General features: G+C 41.4%; 1 protein-coding gene across 5 annotated transcripts in view; it reads right to left on the reverse strand.

The window, feature by feature from the left end:
- Positions 1–18,021: 18,021 nt before the first annotated feature.
- GK (glycerol kinase) overlaps positions 18,022–22,237 on the reverse strand; it is a 34,615-nt gene continuing 30,399 nt past the window's right edge. For all 5 annotated transcript variants that reach the window (XM_084226550.1, XM_084226549.1, XM_084226548.1 and 2 more), the window contains one exon: positions 18,022–20,453. In XM_084226550.1, the coding sequence (XP_084082676.1) occupies positions 20,446–20,453 (8 nt within the window). In that variant the 3' untranslated portion in view covers positions 18,022–20,445. The remainder of the gene's footprint in view (positions 20,454–22,237) is intronic.

The following is a 22,237-nucleotide window of genomic DNA, read 5'->3' on the forward strand; positions in this document are numbered from 1 at the left end:
TGAACCACAAGATGGATACTCAGATCTGTCTTGGTTTTCTTTACATCAGATAAAAAGAATTGATAGTTTTACCTGATCTTTACCTGCCCTGCTAGCAGGATGTTTGGGAGTGTAGATGTGTGTGTACCCAAATATAAAATAGCTTGGAGCTGTTGTACAGCTTTAAACATAAAATAACTTGCAGCTGGTCCCAGAGGGGCTGATCATTTGCATACACTGAACTGACCTCCTCAGAGCTGAGTGGGTTAAAGGACATTGTTCTGGGCATTGTCCAAAACCTGTGAAACACTGACAGCCCTGGGGCATCCACCACCTCTCCAGGAAGCCTGCTCCAGATTTTCACCACCCTTTCAGGAAAAAAAAAAAAAAAAAGCTTCCTAATACCCAGTCTAAATCTCTCCTAGTGCAGTTTTGAGCCATTTCCACTGACATGTCAGTGTCCACGGTGAGCTGCAGGACCTAAGAACTATCAGTAAAAGAGTTCTTGAACTGGAAAGGGCTCGCAGCTGTCTGGAGATTTACCTGGACAAAGTGATTTAAAGGAATTGAAGCCCTAGAGATGAACTCATACAATCTGCTCTGCAGCATCCCCAGACTCTGAAGGTGTCTAAAACTAATCAGCACTTCTACTCGTGCCTAAATACTTGATCCTACATCCAAATAAACCAGAATGGCCTGGAAAAATTAGTGAAGGGTGGTGTGAGTGCCTAAAGAAACCTGATCTTTGCAATGTTTGTGTAAGAGCCTGAAAGTCAGGGACAGCAGGATACAGCAACTGTGCTTCTTAACTTCTTGTTCATTCTAACTGCCGAGAAACCAACTTTTTGCCTTCTGGGAATTGACTTCTGGTGTTTATAATGTGCATATTGTTTGTGTTCTCAGCATCTGAGACTGCAGTGGGCATTAATCTGTGAGCCATGCCAAGCCACTGCTAAGGCAGTCACCAATTTTTGCTCGTAACACCAAGGCTGCTACTCAGCAAAGCTTTCCATTCCAAATCCTGGCAAACCCACACATTACAAGGGTAAATTTCTGGAATATGACAAAGTGCACCTTGATCATGTCATGGAATAAATTTAAATCTAGAGATGGGCATTGTACCTGTAGCTATGGGGCTCTCAGGGTGATGTCTCGTCTTTCTAGGGGCTCAGTGGCCAGTTTTACTGAGTTTCATGAAGATCCACATGCACAGCTCCTGTGCAGAGCAAACCTGCTGATATCATCAGTCCTTTGCTAGAGGCAGTAAAATCACCCAGTACAAACCTGCTGAGCACCCTTCTCTGGAGGTCAGCCCTGCTGCTGTGTCACTTGTTAAAGCTGAGATAAGCCATAAGCCAAAGGCACGCCTGGAAAGCTTCTCTTTCCCTCTCTCCCAAGCAGACTCATCAAACAGTTCCATTAATCCTGAGCTGGGATAATGAAGTACTTTCCTGACAAAACAAGGCAAGGAAGCTATTTTTGAGCAGTTCAGCAGCTGACCTTCAAGAGGACAGCACTGAGGCCAGCACATTCCCACAATATCCTCTGCCAGCAGCAGAGTGTTGCTGCTGCCCCCCTGAAGGGGTGAAGCACACAACAAACACTGCCCTGGCCCAGTGTCACTCCCCAGGGGCTGAGCCCAAAGCTGTCACACCCTGGTGTGGCCCCAGCCATGGCATTGGGCACCCTGCCAGAAAACACCACCACTGCTTTCCTGATCAGTCCTATGCACCAAAATGAATACTGTACAGTCTTCAACTCAGGGCAAGCTACTGGGCAGCTGCTGGAAGAAATCATTGGGAACAAGTCATAGTTCATGGTTAAAAAGCACCTACATCAACTTTTAGGTGCTGTTAGAAAAGTCCACTTTAATAAAGGCCAATATAATGTGAATTTACTTTATGGAATTACAGAATCATAGAATATCCTGAGTTGGAAGGGACCTACAAGGGTCATCCAAATCCAGTTCATTATGATTTACATATATTAACTGGTTAAAGAAAAATAATACATAATACAATACATAATACATAATACACAATACATAATACAAGCCTTGAAAACAAAGGAAATCTGCCTTTCCTACATCAAAACTAGAAACAAACAAATTACCATTATTAATGTACTGAGGTAGAAGAAAACATGACCCTCTGTGGACAGATAAAATATGCCTAGCTGGTCGTTATCATTTTTCATTAAATTAAAATAGGTAAATGGAAAGTCTTAATAAATACAGAAGAGCAAGGTAAAATATGTTTGCCTTCAGTCCATTCAAATTGAATTATACCCCACACTGGATATGCACCAACTCAGCCAAAACCAGCTGTGAAATTGCTGGGACTGAGCCTGTGTAGAGCAGCCCCAGTTGAATTATTACTTTATTAGTGCATGAGTTTGTGCTCACAAGAAATCATGTCTTCAGTGTCGAGCCTGCAGTGGCATTTTTCACACTGAAACAGAGCCTCCAGCACAAAACTGATTCATTAAAATTCCGAGGGTAAGGTACAAGGAGGAGGTTTCAAAACCAAGCTACAAAGGAAAATTAAAATCTGCCTCCCTCCAAAACTTCTGCAAGAACCCAGTTTGTCACAGGTTTGCCTTCTGTATTACTGCCCCAAATTAGAGCCTTGGGGTAAATAAAACAATCTCACAGGTTTTAATAGTATTTTACCTCTGAAGATGTCTGAATTTAGGGTATTCATGTAATTCTGCCTGAAACGACTTAGAACACAAGCAAAACATTTACTGAGAGCTGCCTAGTGCTGGTTTGGATGTGTGACAACTCCTAAGATGCTTTACAGGAAGATTTATGAGAATGCAAGGAGCACAGTGGGCAGCAGTCCGTGTTCCGTGTGCATTCCTGGAATATCTGAACTGCAGCACTCACAGAGATTACAGCACACAGTAAAAGGGTATTAGCCTGCAACACACAGGTCTATTTATTTATGGAAGCCACTTTTATTTAGCAGGAAAATATGGAATAAATCAGCTCTAATATTAATGCAAGTTCTGATTTTCAGCACTAAAGCACCTTTTCAATAATGGAAATTCAGGGAAGAGTATTTATGGAAAAAGTCTCTTTGGCTCATGTGCTCAGTTCTCTTTTCAATAAGAAAAAGAGTTTTTGTCCATGTCTTCCACACATTTCAGTGCTTCCTTTTCATTCTCTTTGTTACTTGTTTTGACAGCTCGGACTATGTACATAAAGAAATGCAGCAAAATTTGGTGCCAAAACACAGAGGTTACTTTATCTTGTAAACACAATGACAAGGCATTTAGAGGGAGGTTGAATGTCATCAATGAAAATAGCAAATACCTACAAGTCCATTTATTCCCCCTTTCATCCTGACAGGAATAATCACTGTTTAAAGCTCTCTACCTGAAGACCTATAATCTTTAGGAAAAAAATCAACAGCAATAATCACATCTTTCAAAACTGAGAAGAAATGAAACTGTACAACCTAAATTTTCCCCACTTTGTCTGGCAAAACCTGTCACTAATACAAGAGGAAGCAGTTGTCTGATTAAAAGAGCAAAAGAAGCATTTTTTTCACAAAGAGAAAAAATCTTCAGAGCAGATTCTATGTAAATTACAGACATTAGACACTGGAAGAATATAAAAGATGCTGGGGTTGAGTTTCAGGTTCACTGTAACTCTCTTATACTTCAGCTCACAGAATTATTAAAGCAGACTCCCATCTCTTATCAAATAATCCCTATCTGCAGGGAAAGTTTGAATTTTTATTTTTTTTCCAAGACAGCCTGAATACCATCTCTATTAACTGGGGCACCAAAACCTGAAATAAAAACAACTGAATAAATTATAGACACCAAGCTATTTTAAACATCCCCATCATCTTTTACCCGCAAAAAAAGAAGAACCAAATTGGCAGGGGTTTTGGAGAATTGGGGGTTTATTTCTTTTCTTTCTTCTGATCCTCACAGCTCCCCAGAAGAACACAGAATGAATTTAACCAGTTTGCTTTACTGGCAGGATGCAGGTGGAGCTGTTTGCTGGTGCCTCACCAGGAGCAGCCAGGCAGGGTTGGGGGTCTGACCCACCGTGGTGCTGCTCAGCCCTTCACAGCACATTCCCCTCGATCTCATTCCCAGAGCCAGCTTTTCCAGGAAATTCATTATGAACTGTCATGGTGTTAATTTATCATTCCCTGAACAATTCCTGGTTTTCACCCCAACACAATCATTTGATCTCTGTTGAGGGAAAAGGGTTATCTGGAGCAGTTTGTCATGATCTTGGTAGGCTATTAGAGGAAAAACTGAAATGAAGTTGAAAAGCTTAAAGACATAGAAGGCTTAACCTGGAGATTTCCTTGTTCTTTATGTCCTACTGTATGTCTAATATTCAAAGAAAATGTTTTCTTCCTCATGAAGCAATAGAAGAAAAAAAAAAGGGCTAAGAAAAAGTACTCATAAAGCAGAGAGGGCACTGAAACGAGATAGTGAAAAAGGGAGAGAGTTGTTTGGTTTTTTAAGTTTAAACTGTAATTAAACATTAGGCTGGCTGGCAAGCTAATAAAGAGAAGTTGTAAAATAAACATTGCACAATGGGCATTTTGGCTACTGCTGCTCCAACAGGGCTGCACATTGTCCTTTGGCAGGAGGATCCATGTGGGAAACCCAGGCGTGAGCAGTCCAAGCCCTGAAAACCCTCACACAAATGCAGAGCTTGGCAAGTTTCCTCAGGGCAGGGGAAAATTTTTAACCATCAGGACAGTATTTGTTTTCTTCTACAGAGCCTCTGGTTAGTCCAGAGTTTATTTATACAAAGTCCAACATGTAAATGCCATGGGTTTTGCATAAAATTGTAAAAAAAGAGGGTCACAAACTTGATCATGGTGCAATGCTGGGTAATGATTAACTGAAAAGCCAAAGCAAATTAATAAATTATTTGTTAGACTAGAAAAATAATCTTCTTTTCAAACAGAAAGGATGATGTATGAACCCTCATAGACAGCCACAGAAACATCAGGCTTGTTGTCTGACAGCCAGGACTGTTCTCCCTTGCACACTATGAGGAACTAATGGTTTTCCAAAAATAAATGTTCACTGTGATCTTGAGTGACAAATATGTCGCTTTTGAGGGTGATAAAAGTCCTCAGCTTTTCAGGGCTCTTCTCTTTGATTCAGTAATGACCTGCTTGTGCCTTTCAAAGGATAAATATAGCACAAAAATCAATATTGAGATATAGAAATTTTTGGTACCCTTCCCATTATTGATTAAACTTTTCAGAATTTAAGGAAATGAAACATTTATTACTTTTTCAAACTTTTTTTTTTTTATTTCCCTGAAAAATTCTTACTCCAGTTTTGCCATCCTGTCCTTACATTTACTGGTTTCAGTTTGCTTCAGGCTCTCTGTATTTCAAGAGCCATGATGTGAGATAGATACACACTGAGATTTCCCCTACCTCTATCTGATCTATTTTTACCAGGTCTCCTGGAAGGACTGAAGAGGTTGCTGCACTGGATCTGCATATTCATTGTTCTCATTCATCAAGGAACTCAGACCTCCTGTCCCTCCTGGGGAGAAGGACTAAGCATGCAAATTGTTCAAAGCTGATTTCTTATTCTGGAAACACACACCTACTTCTTTCTCACTGAAGCTGATGATAATGTTCAAATACAGTTAAAATCCTTTTCTGAATGAAGACATTTCCCTGGATCAGAGCTATTACATCCAGCACTTTGTCCTGGGTAGTTTTTTTTTTCATTTTCCTGTCCTTAAAGGAAAAAATGCACTGTCAGGGAAAACTAAAATCCTTTAGTGTCCTTCAGCCAAAAATGGGAAAGACACAAGATGAATACAACAAAAGTAGTGACTAGACATCTTTTGATTTACAGATATTTATCTTACATAATGATTAAATGATAAATAAAATAAACCACTCCTTTATAGGTTTTTCTATGAGGTTCTTAAGCTATCAAATGGCATCAATAGTTTTGTTTAGTTGCAAAATCAAATATCAGATATCTGCAGTAGCAGATAGCAACAAACAGATCCCTTTGATTTAAACTCCAGTTTCATTCCCTAGAAAAGATGCATGAATGGTTCAGTGCTGGAGGAAAGGAGTTTATAAATTGTCAGGAAATCTTTGATGTATCTTGTAGAATTTAAAGTCATGGAATCATGGAGTGGTTTAGGTTGGGAGGGGCTTTAAAGGTCATCCCCTTCCAGCTGCCCTGCCCTGGGCAGAGATGCCAACAATCACCATCCAGGGCTGCTCAGGGCCCCACCCAGCCTGGCCCTGGACACTTCCAGGGATGTGACACCCACAGCTGCTCTGTGCCAGGGCCTCACCACCCTCACAGCCAACAGTTTCTTCCTAACCTCTGCTCTAAACCTGCCTTTTTTCACTTTAAAACCAGTGCCATTTGTCCTGTTGCTCTGTCCCCATATAAAAAGTTCCTCCCCCTCCTCTTCATAAGCCCATTTTAGATACTGGAATGCCACTCTGAAATCTCCCTGATCCTTGTCTTCTCCAGGCTGAAAGGCTAACAACTTTCTTCCTCTTAAAATGAAATCAAAACTCTTCCTGAGCTGCATTTACTAAGAGCACAACAAGAAAAATTTTCCCTGAGCAAGTGAATAAAAGGACAGAAGTACTGTCCAGTAAATGCAGAATTTGTAGCGTTGTTTGAGGCTCCTGCTTGGGCACGAGCAGGGTAAATCCTGTGTGCACCACTGCTGTGGGAGGCCTGTGTCAGGCAGGAAGGGTGACTGGGTGAGGGATTGACATCTTCTTCATTTCAGGCACCAGACCATCATCATCCTCCCACCAACAGCCCCCAACTCTGCTGTGCCAAGACACCTGAAGCAGAGGGGGAGCGGGGTGTTCACACAGCCCCACCAGGGACACCCAGCCTGCTGGGGCTGTAGGATGGCTGGGGATGCCAGGCACTGGGAAGTGCCACCCTGAGGGCTCAGCCCTGCTCAGCAGCTCCCCGGTGTCACCAGCCAGGGGTGACCCCAGGGCTGCACAAAAGCCGCACAGTGAGCCGTGTGCTGTGGCCACTGCGCGGGATTTTCTGGGGGCAGAGCTACCAAAGCCTCCAGTGGATGAGCTCTATCAGCTTTATCAGTTTTATCACTTCCACTCTCTGCACTATTGTTTTGTGTGCCGGGTCCAGCCGGGGTGTGACCAGACCGTGGCTCCCACCCCCAGTGCGTTATCCATCATCCCTGAACCGTTATCCCAGCGGCATCTCCAGCAGCTGCCCTGGGGGAGACACTGAACCTTCCTGCCTGAATTTGACCATATGTAACTTTGGGACTTGGAACAGCCACCGCTGGACACATCTGGAGGAGGACCAGACCCTGCACAAGAGCACCACTGCTTCTGCAAGGTTTTTGTGTGGGCTCCATTCCTCCCACTGGTTTACTTTCGAACCAGCACATTTAGTTATGGGAAGGAGAAAAAAAGATGTTCTTGGGCACTGCCAAACTGCTGTTACTACTGAGGAAAATAAGGAGAAAACATCCTGTCCTGATCCCAGTCCATAGTATTGGTAACTGCTGGGGCAGACATTTCATTGGATCTACTCATGGCCCAGTCAGAACCTAAGCATGTGCCCACATCCCCAAAACTAATTCCCACCTATCCCTCATTCCCACTCATCCCCACTTTCTCTAGTGAAGCTTCAGCGTTTGAAAAATGAGCAAAGAAGATATTCAGATGTAAATTCGGTTACTCATGAGCAAAGAAGACCTGAGCAAACCCCAAAGACATTTAGGCACCCAATCAACAGCCCACTATAAAATATTTATCCCAAAGGAGTTACCTAAACATCACTTGGGTGATTTTTAAATGACTATTCAGGACTTGGAATAGAAATGTTCTCAGCAAAAGTTTTTTCTAAGCAGCAATTAAATTCTGGGCTTTTAACTGCATTGGGGGTATTTGAGACAAGCTTTGCTCATTAGCCCCATCAGGAGCAGCAGGAAGAGAATGAGGGTTATTTTGGAACCAAAATGATCATGCAAGGAAAAGCACACTGGCTCAAAAGTCAATCTGGAGCTGATGGCTCATCACAGTTAGTAGGTAATAGATCTGTGACAGAATATAAATAATACAAGTCCCACCATGCAGTCTGGAAAGCACAATAATTGCCAGGAGTTTGTGTATTCATCCACCTACTCACATTTTGATTTTAGAATAATTTGGGAACCTCTTGCATTCTAATAAGGAGCTCTGCATTCACTTTCCTGCGCCCCCACCAGAAAAAAAAAATCAAAATACAATTTTCCAATGATTCATAATGTCACAGATCAAATACTAAAAAGCAGAAAATGAAATTTAATTTTAAAAGGGAGTCAAAAATAAAAATCATCTCTTTGGCATGTTACAACTGTATGAAGCACTATAAACTGTAAGATTTTCTTTCAACACATCACAAAGGGAGGCAATGGAAAAATAATAAATTTCAAGTAGAATAATCTTGACATACTCACACTACATGACAGAGAAAAAGAAGAGTTATGTAAAGAGAAGATGATCCTTGATACCCAACAGACATATCTGAGAGGTGTCTTCCAAAGTCCCATTAGAGGACATAAACATGCTGCCAAGTCCAACAACACAAGCACTGCATGATTTGAAAAACATATTTATCTTCTCCTTGAAGCTTGAAAAGGAGTGAAAAGGAGAAACCATAAAATACATACAAATACACATAACTATACTTGCTACTGATAGCTTTGATCCAGAACTCTAAGTGCTGAGAAACTAGTATTAAGATAATTAAAGTTAACAAGGATAATCCCCTTAAGTGGAAAAGTGATCCCTAGGGAAGGAGAAAGTAGAAAAGCAAAGCCTCAGTGGCTGAGAAACCAGCTGTAGTCCCCTGGAGGGAGGGAATAAACCCTTTATCCTGCCTGTGTTCCTTGGGATGTGCACCTACCTCATTTGGCAAATGCTCCATCCCTGGGGCAGTGGTGGCACCTCGTGCTTTCCTCACCAGTTAAGGGCTGGCAGAAACAGAGGAGCTGATGGCAGGGAGAGCAGCCACCCCCATCCCTGTGGGATGAGCAATTCATTAATTAAAGCTTTACCTTCAACCACAGCTGGATCACTGAAACCTGTTAGGGGCACAGCTGTAAATAATTAAGTGCCACAGGCTGTGACTCATTTATTGATCACCCAGGAGTGCCACCAGGGCTCTTCCTGAGGCATAAAACAAAGGGCAGCAAGGTCTGCCAAAGGAAGGAGCAGTAATAGGGGGAAAAGCAAGTATCAGGTGGAGGAGTGTGGAAGGGAACAGGGAAGCTCATCTTTAATATAAGGCTGTGCAGTAATATCCAGATAACACTGGATCCTGGCCACAGGAGGGAACAAACAGACACAGGCCGACAATTCTTCTGTTTTGTGACCTTTTCCAGACATATCCTTAAAGATGGCATTTTGTCTCTGACTGGAGCTAACCCTGCCAAATCTGGCCTTCAGCTACTGCACTGCCCCAAAGAAATTCCTCTTTGCTAGACAGCAACTCCTTTCTGGGGAAAGCAAGAGGCAGAGCCTTTCCCTTTCTTATTTCTTAGAAACCATCAAAATTTCTTTATCTGCAAAGACAAGCAAAAAAAGTAGTAGAGAGAAAGGCTAGGCCACATAAAAAATGTTTCTATTTGCCTTTCCTCCTGGCAGTGGATCACAGAAAGGAAGATGAACAGATTTGGGATAAGAGGAGGAAAATGTCCCCTTGCTGTGGCTTTGAGGCAGGGCATGGAGAGAACAAGGGCTCTCCAGAGCAGAGTGCACAGGGGGCTGCAGCCACCCTTGTGGAGGCAAGAGTCATTGATGGAAAAAGAGGGAATGTAATCAAAATCTGTCCTTTGATATCAAAGTTACAGCTCCACTTGTGGAGGAGTCAGGAGGGAGGGGCTTTGAGCACATGTGATGTGGAAGAACTTCTCCCACATTTTTTGTGAGGTGGTTCAGACAACAAAAGAAACATAACCCAGAGGAAAAACAAATCTGTTGAACATGATGCACCAGTGCCTTGCTTGACAAGATATAGAGGGAAACCTCCAAAAACCCAGCTTGACAAGATATAGAAGGAAACCTTCAAAAATCCAGCTTCATTTTGCCAGAAAGCTGTAATTGGGAGTCAGTTAAGTGAGAACAGGGAAAATAAAGCTATGACTCTGAAAAGGAGGCAGAAGAGAGGAGGAAGTGAAATGGAAGTGCTGAAAGCACCACCTCCACTTTCAAGCCATTAATGATACCCAGCTGTTTTTCACCACTGAGAATATTACTTTCCTCCCTCTGAAAGTTAAGCTAATGCCTTCTATTAAACAGGAAAGAATTTGAAGTGACTAATATCCACTCCTGTGCAGAGAGGTTTTGGCATGGTGTTTTCATCCTTCTTCCTACTCTATCAGCAGAGCAGCAGAGAAAGCCATATTGAGTAGCTTTACACAGTTAATATTGAGTAGCTTTACACAGTTAATGCAGTTTGTGCACTGGCATTTTCATCAAAATCCTTTTGCCAAGATTTAATTATAAAAGTTGGTGGTTTCCTTTTACTCACTGAAATAAATTTTAATTAAAACTTTTGTAGTGCTTTCAGTCCACTTCCTTCACACAATTTATTTGATGAATTTGATAAAGCTGATCAATTGCAGTACTCTGGATTTTTAAATTGGCTTTATTTTTGTCACAGACCCTGGCAGGTTTCTAAATGTCACCTGGGCAAAGCTGGCATGATGGAGAGGAGAGGAGAGGAGAGGAGAGGAGAGGAGAGGAGAGGAGAGGAGAGGAGAGGAGAGGAGAGGAGAGGAGAGGAGAGGAGAGGAGAGGAGAGGAGAGGAGAGGAGAGGAGAGGAGAGGAGAGGAGAGGAGAGGAGAGGAGAGGAGAGGAGAGGAGAGGAGAGGAGAGGAGAGGAGAGGAGAGGAGAGGAGAGGAGAGGAGAGGAGAGGAGAGGAGAGGAGAGGAGAGGAGAGGAGAGGAGAGGAGAGGAGCCACAGAGTGCTGACACAGAGCCAGAGGTGTTCACCCACCCACTGCTGGTGGTGTTAAACACTCCACCATACTCATCCAAAAGGACCTACACAGGGACAAACTGTAATCTCACCACACATCCTCTGCCCAAAAAGATGGCCCAGATTTAATTGGCAGCAAGAATCTGCTTGGGTATGAGATGCACAAGGATAAGAGAGCAGGACTTAGCGTGCTGTCTGCACGTGGCTGGCTTTGTGAATAAACAAAGGACTTCTGTTCACCAGACTGCCAAGTGAGCACCCTTAATTATAACTGAATTGAGCTTTCTTGAGAAATTAACACAATCAACAAGTGTCTTTTCTTAAATTATAAACAGATGGTACTTTTCAGCAAAGGCAAAATATGATTAAGAAAGCTCCTCTGTTCAGAAAATACAATTTGTGCTTTAAGCTTTTAATCAATCAAAAGCTTCAGATTCAAAGCAAAACTTACCATAACCATGTGGACATGTTTTGTTTTGTTTTGTTTTGTTTTGTTTTGTTTTGTTTATATTGCAGTTCATAAATTACACAACTATTTACTGTTTCAAGTCACTTGTGTCATTAACTGAACGTTAACCCAGGTGGCACTAGCAAATTATGAAAATGTCAAAGAAGCAAAATGAATATAGGCTTGTTGAAAATGAATATAATAACATAATAAATATCTATGCTAATGACTTCTGTGTAGGAAACATGCATTGCTAAATGATAAGCCCCACACATGGGGCCAGGAATGTAGTTATCTGACTGATCAAACAGTATTTTCATATTTCAGTCAGGACCACATTTCCTTAACATCTGCTCTGGTAAGAAAATGACAGTGGTGACAAATCTATTTTTTGTTCTTTGGAAAATTTCCACCATGTGGGATGCCACTCAAGCTGAATGTAAGGACAAAGGGGACTGAGAAATTGATTGGTCTTACCTGTGCACACACCCAAAATGAAGGGATTCTGTCACTGGGGGCCTTTGTAAACTCTCACCATTAATTCTTTTCTTGCACTATCTGTAAGTTTGTCTTCACCGAAGAAAGATTAGTTTTGAATAGACTATATATTCTTATTTGTTTAAATTAGAAGCATTATGTGACTTGCCCTGAAAAATCAGCTGTTTAAATTGCTCTGATAACAGCCTGGTTTAGTTCAGGCCCAAGATGCCGAGGGCAGCTCTGCAAAAGCTTTTCTAAAGGCAGAGAAACAAGACAGCAATAGAGCAATTTTGTGGTGCTGATACAGAGGTTTATCAGTGCCCACCCCAGTGCCCACAAGGCCAGTGAGAGCACAGCAGGGCCATCCTGTGTGGGGTGTGCAGGCACCAGGTCAGCAGAGCATCCCTCTGGCCATGTGCAGCACAGCCCTGCTGCCAGGGGCTACTGGGTGGGCCTGGCTTCAGCACTGAGCCTGGCAAAGACAGGCAGTGCTTGAATTTGTACAAATGCAGCGTATCAAACACTTATTTTTTTCACTCCTAAATGCTGTTTTCCAGAAGCAGTGCTCTGTTCTTGACATGATGTAAGCCAGACCTGTCAAAAACCTTTAGAACCCCAGCAAACACTCAATGTGTGGACTTAGAACTCTTGTTTAGCTCATCCCTCTTTTACTGGGCTGGAGCTACAGGGATGTCCAGCAAGAGAAGGGATACATGAGAGAGGTGGAAAAAGGAGTACATGGTCTGAAAATGTGCTTTGGAAGTAGGATGTCACCTGGCATCTGTGTGTGATTCCATGTGCCCTAAGACTGCCACACATTATATCAGTACAGCAGCAGGGTGAGGGGACAGATGGAGAAACCCCAGCTCCTTGCTCCTGCTCTGAAACAGAGATGCTTTTACTGACACCAAGTCCAGACAGAGTGATGGAGTACATCAAAATAACAAACCAACAACTGCCAGCAGCCTTCTGAGCATGTCTGTGCTGTTTACAGTGCCAGCAGAGAACGAGAGGGAGGTACCTTGGAGGTGTGTCTGCAAAGGTCGTGGCTCAGCGCAATTTCAGTCCCATGTCTTATGCTCTACAAAACCTCTAACTTCAAAATAAATGAGAGGTAAGAGATCCATGGATCTCCCTTGCATCCATTTTCTTCATTATGGAACAAAAGTAATTTCAAAGTCTAGGCAGTGTCCAAAATGAAATACACATTTAGAGAAAGAAATTACTAAAGATACTTCAATGGATATGGACTGCTAGGTCTGTGTGTAACTTTGGTGCTGGAACTTCCTGACCTTTAGGTGGAAATTCATAACATGAATAATCTTAAAGGAATATCTGTAAACAAGAATTACCACACCACTTATTTTTTTTTAAATTTTCTTATGAAAGACCTCACTGTCTTTCCTCATAAGTGTTTAGTACCACATGTTTAGTGCAAACTAGTTTGGCAGTGCTGATCTACAGTGTGTAAGTGAGCTGCCTGCATGCTGATGTTATCTTTGTTTCTATTGTAAGGTAGTGCAGCTGTGACTCATGCTTCTGCATAAATATTTAAATCATGATTTCAACATTTTCATTTTGACAATAATGTGCCAAATGCTGCCGTGATAGTTTCAACAGATTTTGAAAAGCACGTGGGAATAACTGATTGGCTTTCTTTAATGAAGCTATAATGAACTCTTCTAACAATTTCAGCTATATCAAGGATATTCTGTACACCAGTGTCATCCTACTGAAATGACCTTTAACCATCCTGTTGCTTGTTATATTGATCTACTGTTGTGTGACACTGTGTTCTGAACTGCTAAAATTCAGGTATGTTTTTTTCCACCTTTCCTAAGTGTTTACCTCACACACTGAACAATAAAAGCCTGCCTGCATATCCCAATGTACAGCGTAGCTGATCTGCCCATCAGTTGTGACTCAGTATTTCACATCCTCATGAATAAGCAAATAAGCTATTTCAAGATTAGCAAATAAAATCTTTCAGCACAATTATGTTTCATTAAATTTAATCATTAATTATATTAACATGAATTGTGCTTAGCATTGCTGAACATTGCTTAACATTTCCAAGTTTAACAAACCCTGCCTTGTGTACAGTTCTTTGTTGGTGTGATACCAGAAGTCAAACAAAAAGTCTCCTAAGAGTCAAAGTAATGATGGCATGGTTATGGCAGCCCCTGACTTGAGCTGGAAATTCATCAGTGACCTGAAATCCAAAGCAAGACAAGGTGCAATTTGTTTTCTTTAAGGTTTATGCATTAGTCACAGGATAGAGGCACCATGTTGCACTGGAAGTGGTCTGCACCTTTTAGAGGACCAGAGTCCACATAAAAATAGCTTATGTTGGTGATACATACCTATTTCCTGGTGGAGAGACTTAAAAATACATGTCTTATTGCTGAGAACAATATTATAGCTTTCATCTTCCTTTTGCTTCACAGTGACAGCATGATTCTTGCATGCTCCAGATTCCCCCCTTTTCTTCTTTTTCCTTAAAAACCCCCCAAAATGGAAAATATCTGATGCCTCCAGTATTTCTACTGTGAGATCGCTAAAAGCATTTTATTTTGTTAAAGCACTTTCTTCTGCTGAAGAGTCAGTTCAGAATTGTACAGCTGAAGAATCAATTGTCCTTGAGAAATCAAGGTTGACAAGCTGCAATGGTACATTCATTTCCCAAAAATGCTGTCCACAGGAGACTTGCAGTTAGAGTCTAGTTATAAGCTGATAGAGTTTGAGGCAGTTTACGTAGTTTTTCAAGTAACATTTCTTCCTTCTGAAGCAGCACCTGACTTCAGTGTTTGTGGAAGTGATTTTAATACTGAAACATCATGTAGGGAAGGGTATTAATATTTGTGTTATGTATCCTCTCAGCTGACTCCTGGTGTTCCAGAGTAAGAAGTAATAACAAAGGGATTTCTGTGCTCATAAAAGCTAATGAGTTCATGAATCTGTATCAAACAATAAGCTCTGTGGCAATTTTTTTAGCAGTGGCTCCACCTGCTAGACAACCTATGCAAGAAGGAGGGATAGGACTAAAGCTTAGCAAAAATAAGTAGCTGAAGTGATATACCCCCCACTCCTGAAGGTGTTTATGAAGTAGCAAAGGAACTGTGGGGGCTGTTGAGTATCCTAACTCATCCTCTTGCCAAAACAAACAGAATACAACTGCAACTGGCTGTAGTGGTGGGAGGGAAAATGCTTGTTCTAGATAGTGACAGCTGATGGCCAGTGCCATCCTGTCTGTTTTCTAGTTGCACAAGACCTAGGGAGTGTGTCAGATCAGGAAGCTAGAGCTGCTGGAGCCTCAGTTCTCAGCATGCTTCTGAGGAACTGAAAAGGAGCAGTGTGGGAGATACCTCCAGCTGAAGTGGATGTTCTTTGAAGGATAGTCAGAGAAGGAACTCCTAGACCAGCAGCCCACAGATCTGAAGGAAAAAACACTACAGAAAAAAAATTAATTACTCCCATACTGATGTCTTCCTATTACAAAAACGAAGGAATCCAAACTTTTAGGTTTTGCTGTTAACTGTGATGTCTTTGGAAACACATTATCCCATGCTTGCCTCCTAGGCTCCTTTGAACCACCTGGTGGTGTAATTCCCTATGAAAAATAGAGTGTTAGATTAAAGCAATCAGAAATCTGAAAAAGAATAATTTTACTTAAACTCCCACTGCAACTGCTTAAGAGAAGGTCTCTCAGGAGTAAACCAAACAAGATAACCAGCCCACGCAGTTGGGCTGACTCTTCCAAAGCAAATACATACACAGGGTAACACAGTGAGACTGCCAGCTGAAGAATGTTGAAATGCAACAGTGGGTGACAGCTGGTTCACACAAACTGAACTGGTTTTGTCCAAATAAAGCAGCATGGACTTTCCCCTAGCCTTTGTTCTGAGCTGGCTCAAGGCTTCAGCCTGTGCTGGGCTTGAGCTGCGGCTCTAACCAGCCCCACAGATGGACCAAGGCAGGAGGGCACCTCTGTCTGCTCAGAGCAGGGTCAGTGAGATCAGGGCTCCCATCAGGTTTTGAGTATCTTGGATGAGATCCCACCTTCCTGAGCAACCTGCTCCCTTGTGTGACCATCCTCAGAGTGAAACATTGTTTTCTTTTGTTTGAATGAGATTTCCTGTGCTCACTTGTGTCCTTTGTCTCTTGTTCTGTTACTGGGCATCACTGAGAAGGGTCTGGCTTTTACTGCTTGTGTCAGGAACTTATATCTGAGCTCTCTCCAAGCTGAATATGCCCAGATATCTCAACTTCTCATGACAAATGCTCTAACACCTCATCCATCTTTGTGGCCTGTCACAGGTCTCCCTCTGTTATGTCTGTGTCTCTCTGATCCTGGCAATCCCAGAGCAGGATGCAGTACTCCAGGTACCAGAGAATCATGGAATGCTTTGGGCTGGAAGGGATCTTAAAGATGATGTAGGTCCAGCTGCTCTGCCATGGTCAGGGACATTTTCCACTACCACACCAGGTTGCTTAAAGCCCCATCCAACCTGGCACTGAACATTTCTGTGGGTGGGGCATCCACAGCTTCTGTGGGCAGCAGCTGTGTCTGAGCAGGGCCGAGTGAAAGATCCCCTCCCCTGCCCACTGCTGGTGCTCTGCCTGACCCAGCCCGAGGTGCTGTTTGCCTTCTTTGTGCAGTTGCTGCAAACAAGGGTTCAGCTTGGTGTCCTCCAGGAGCCCCCCGGACCCGTCCTGCAGAGCTGCTTCCCAGCAGGCAGTCCCTGGCCTGTCCCAGCGCAGGGTTTGCCCCTCCTGGGGTGGGACTTGGCACTTCCCCTTGCAGAGCTCTGTCAGGTCCCTGTCAGCCCACTTCTCCAGCCTGGAGAGATCCCTCAGGACAAATCATTCCAGCAATGCTCCTGTGCCACTTCCCAGCTTCAATGGGCTGCCACTCATTTGCCCATCTTTATCCCATGATTGATGAATGCTACTTCCATAAATTCCAGTAATTTATATAATATATATATATATATATATACAGCAATTAAAAAAACATACATGTACATGCAGCAATCATACTGGGCCCAGCTACAGCTGATAATGGCACAGCATTCCAAGAGCTGATACAGATCAAGGGCTCTTTAGATGGAAAGATTAGAGCCTGGATGCTGACATGGATATTAAGAAGCTTGCTTACACTGCACGGAGTCCCAGTAACAGACATTGTATCAGCTTTTGTTGAAAAAAAATATTTATAAGCTTCTGAAACGAATTAAATTAATAAAATTCCAATCTCATGATATTCCAGCTTGATGAGTCATGAAATATGAGTACACTCTTGTGCAGGGCAGCTAAGAGCAAGGTTGCAATTCTGCTGTGTGAAAGGAAGACACTGGAGTCTCATGGGCAGAGGGAGAAGCCTGATATTGAGTGATAAGTGTTTGTGTGCTGATGTGAAACTTAAATGCATTTTTGTTTCCAGGGTGTGTGTCGGTGTGTGTGCTTTGTTTCTGAGACACACATCTGATTTTCATAGAGGAGACTAAGGATTTGTAAAGGCTACAGATGAAGGCCATATCCCTGGATAATCATGGATGTGTAGAGGGCAGCTGGAAGCCACAAAGAGACAGAGTAAGAATCCAGCAGGTGCACTCCTTAAATGTACCCATCAGATATACCCCATGCTGCTTTTGTAAAATAACAGAAGCACCTTCTGCTCCCAGCTACCACCCCCAGTGATGTTTGCTGTTTCACAAACATTTCTCCCCACAGCTCACAAAGGCTTTTGAATCTGTAGCAATTGCCAGACTATGGTATAAGACCAAAACCTGTTGGGTGTATTGGCCCCACCCCACCTTTACATCAAACCTGTGCTAAGACATGTTCCTTCCTGTCGTTTTACTTGTGTTTTCCTGCTTTTTCCTGAACATGGAGGGACTTGAGGAGATGTAACTTCTAATCCAGTCCTTGAGTCCTTGCATCACTGAAGCAGAATGCAGAACTGCATTTCACCTGTACATCTGAGCAACTTAAAGCATGTCTCAGAGTGGCTGCTTTACTGCTTTATATAAATCAGTGTATACTTGTGCCTTCTGTAAAAATATTAGTGACAATGTGTCTGAAAGATGATGTGCAAGAATAAACTGACACCTTCCATCAATTAATTTATGGTACTTTAATACCAAATTAATGCATTTCTCAATTAAGAATTTATAAACTGGTAATTCATAAAAAAAAAAATAAATCACAGCTTCAGAAAAAGCTAACTTTAACAGTTTGTCCCCTCCCCGCCAACAAGCAGTTTACAATATATTTCAACTATGTTGGTAGAAAGTTAACAGTGATGTGAAACTCTTAAAAAACATTTGCAACAGCAATTGAAAATAAAATAATGATTTTTACTCAGTGAAAAATTAATAGGAATTGTGTTTCCCAGTAAAAGATAAGTCAGAAAAGCAGCAAAAATTCCCTCTCCTACTTGTTAGGTACAAGCTTTCCCCCGCCACATTTATCATGGGCAAAGGCAACACTTCAGCATTATTCGTTCCCAGTTCCAGCACTTCAGTGGTTTTGGCAAGACTCAGAGGTCATATTCAGAAGTCCAGAGTTTGAGGTGTGTGCTGCCCCTGCTCCCTGTGCTCCACAGGCTGCTCCATTCCTCTTCCTTGGGGTACAGTGGGATCAGAAACAGCTCAGAGTAAAGGTAAGGAGTATAAGATTTTTTTCTATGGGGTCATATTCTTTTTTTACTCTTCACCTCTCCAATACAAACTGGAAACACCAGAAATTTTGGCTGTCACACTTCACAGATGAATATTTACAGGAGAGACAGGATTTGAATGATGCTGTTATATTTTCACTTGTACACAAAATCCCTTCTCTCTGCTGAAGTTGTACATGCAACCACAGGACAAAAAAATGTTCCTTCTCTATCTTCTAAGTTAAAAGTCACATTTTCAAAAGTCATTGCACTTGACAATAAAAAGGCAATTAATATGTATTTGATATTAAATATATTGTACAGACCTGAACTTCTGTGCAATTCATTGCTTCAGACATATAACATCCTTTTAAAAACTAAGCCTCTAATCAAAGAAAAACTTTGTTAAAGACAAAAATCTTTAAGAACAAATGCACACAAAAAACCTCTCCCTTTAACTCCTAGTGCATTTAAACACATCTTTGAAATTCTCTGTTTTGTTCCCACATTTAACCTTGCTGCCATTCCATACTGGTCTAACATCACTACACAAGAACACCTTCTCCTTGACCTAACCAATAAGGCTGGCATTTAGGATGCTGTTGGTACAAACAGGAAAGCTGAAGATAAGATTATTATCTCACTCCTTTCATGTGGAAAACATAGGATTTCAAAGTGGATGGGATTCAGCTGTCACCATTGTCTGTAAATTCCAGTGGCCCATTTCAAGTGCCAGTACTTACTCTACTGAGCCAGGGTTTTAGATTGTCCCAGCATATTTTGCAACAACTTGCAGTTAAAACTACAGACATAGAAACTGAAAGGGAGATTTTGGTCCCTGAGATATACTAAATGAAATCAAGAACTAAAGCACTGATATTTCATTTGGAGTGGACCCTCTTTAATGAAAATTAAGTCTGCTTCAACTTTCTAAAGTTTAACAAATAGTCACTTAAGCAGGATGACAGGATATATGCAGTATTGGTCAAGGAAAGTGCACTGTACAGAGCAGTTTGAAAAGTTATCAGTTGCTGAGTTATCAAGCAGCTGTCCTGTCAATAGCATGCTGCATCAAACTTGTCTTTCCAAGCTAGCACAAAACCACAGGATGAAACATGGCCTTAACCAAAACACTATTTTCTCTCATCTCTTTAGAGGTACAACTACAGGATTTGGTGTCATAAATACTTATGATGGGCCAAGTGACTACATGTGCCAGAACCAAACCCAACTTTTTAACCTTGCAACTGAATGTTTCAGCAATACTCTGTGGACCATAGCAGCAAACTCCTCATTGCCAGCCAGAGGCAATGTGTGCTATGGTAATCCATCTTGGACTAGTGTTTAAAAGGTTTGTACCATGGAAGGTGTTTCACACCAGTGGCAACTACAATAAAACATCTTTGGCAACCACTGGCATATGAAAAGTCATTCACAGCAGCTGGAAGAATTGTAAGATGTTTATAAAGTTCCATAGTGCATCATTAACTTTATGAAGTATGTCGCATGAAGTACCAAACTCCTGAAAATGACAGCTAAACATCTGCCTTCATTACCTCAGAGACTGCAGGTTTTTTTCATACCACTTCCTCAGACAAAGCTAGGGCTTGTGAAATTTTAGAGGATGATGTGAGATTGTCCACACAAAGGCTTCCAGTGCATTTGGAGCTGATTTGGGTAAGGGAACAGAGTAATGAAGGGCTGAAGACTGAATTGTCAGTGCACCACTGGGAAGTTATGCAGGGACTGGTGACAGATGGATTCATGAATATATTGAACCACAAAAGTAGCATAATCACGTTGGTGGTGGAATCTCTTCAGACAACAAAACAAACCGAAACAAAAAAATCAGCTGCATCCAGTGAGTCCACTAAGTAGCCTCATTTACCTTAAATAAAAAAATGTGTGCATTAGGAATACAGAACTTATTCTAAAACATTTGTAAGACTCTATAACACAACTGAGCTATAAAAGGAATTCAGTAAAACCCACTTTTGTTTTCAACTATTGCAATTATAAATTAGATACGTCTTGTGACACCAGATAAGCCAGCTCTTAAGTGTGTGGCATGTGCACAGTAAGGGGAGCAGAGACCACACCACTAAGATGGGTAAATTTTTAACAAGTAGAAGGAATGAAAGAAGGTAATTTAAGCTTATTTTCTTATAAACATGAGTTCAACTTTCAGAAATTTGGAAAATATTATTGCAACTATCTTGCAGAACTGCACGGTGGTCCCTATATATAAATTAGTATGCAATTTGGCAGGTATTTAAGCAGGGACAATATAGTTCTGCTGATCAGCATTGACGTCTCATTCTGTGAGAATAAAGTCAAATAACTTAACACCCCAGATGCCACATAAGACCCCATATATAGCCAATCCCAACTATACCTGACTTGAAAGATGCCAATTTAAGCCCACAAAGGCATTTCTTTAAATTTGAGTCTAATAAAGTATAGGATAATTTTCAGTTAACTCCTACTCACCCCATGCAGAAACAAAACCAAAAAAAAACCAAAACCAAAAAACTAGAGCTATGGAATTCATTGAAATCTCTCTGATGTCCATTTCCAAAATGAGTGTGAAAAACTTAAAAACATCTTAGCATAAGGACTCCAATTGTTTATGCACCTTGTTTCAATAGTGAAAAATATCATCCATTTCTCTCCAGGAGAGAAGAATGAAGATCATAAAATAAGGTACAAGGTTATGATTTGGATGAAGTTATGAAATTATATAATTAATAGAGTATTGTTCAGCCATCAGGTGCCACATAAAAAGGCAGTTTAGCAGTTCTACAAATGGGGTTTTGCTATGCTAGTGTTCTCTATTCTGGCACAGCAGATTTTTCCTTCACATTTCAGTAGCTGTAAAATCATGGCCCTGCCCTAGAGAGACGTTCAACATCAGCACTGTTGCCATGTGAGACTTACTGCTGTTTCAGCTCAGGAAGGATGATTTCAATCCTCACTAAATTCAATCCTCAAACCTACTACTCTGATGACTGCATTGGAGTTACAGTGTTTCACTAAAACATAAAATGTAACAAATTAATTAAATGGAATTTCTGCACTGAATTAGAAGGACAGCCTGGTCAGCAAGTTCTAGCTTTTAAAAGCAAAAGGATATTTACCAGAGCCAGTGTCTAAGGGGGAAGTAGCCGTGCTCCAACTGACAATGCAAATTTTGTATCTCATGTTCTACACTAATGACAACTGGGCAGAACTACAACCTGTACGTAACATCATTGTTGCTGTTCCTTTTGAGACCTCATCATTTTTAAAACAAAGAACAGGAAACTTCTCCTCTTCCCAAAGTTGTAAATAGTGAAGCAATATATTCATATATAAAGTAATTATACTGGTATGTATAACAACTATATACACATAGTAACAGTAATCATATCAATAGTTACTGTTATCTGAAAACAAGGTCAAAAATGAGTTCTAAAGGTCTAAGGCAGTGAGTTGAGATGAATATGTTTCCCAGTTGTGGGTCAGAAAGGCACTGACAAGCTTAAAGAAGGGAGAAAAATAAATCTTTTCTTATGAGTTCCAGCAGTGCAAGTTTAATATGCAGATTACTGATTAGTTGTTCTTAAAAAGCAATCCCAGAATTTAAGTTGCTTATTTGTTCATTTATCATTGATTTTCCATATTATTTTAAGT

Source organism: Fringilla coelebs (assembly GCF_963513975.1).
Source record: "Fringilla coelebs genome assembly, chromosome: 2".
NCBI classification, from domain to species: Eukaryota; Metazoa; Chordata; class Aves; order Passeriformes; family Fringillidae; genus Fringilla; species Fringilla coelebs.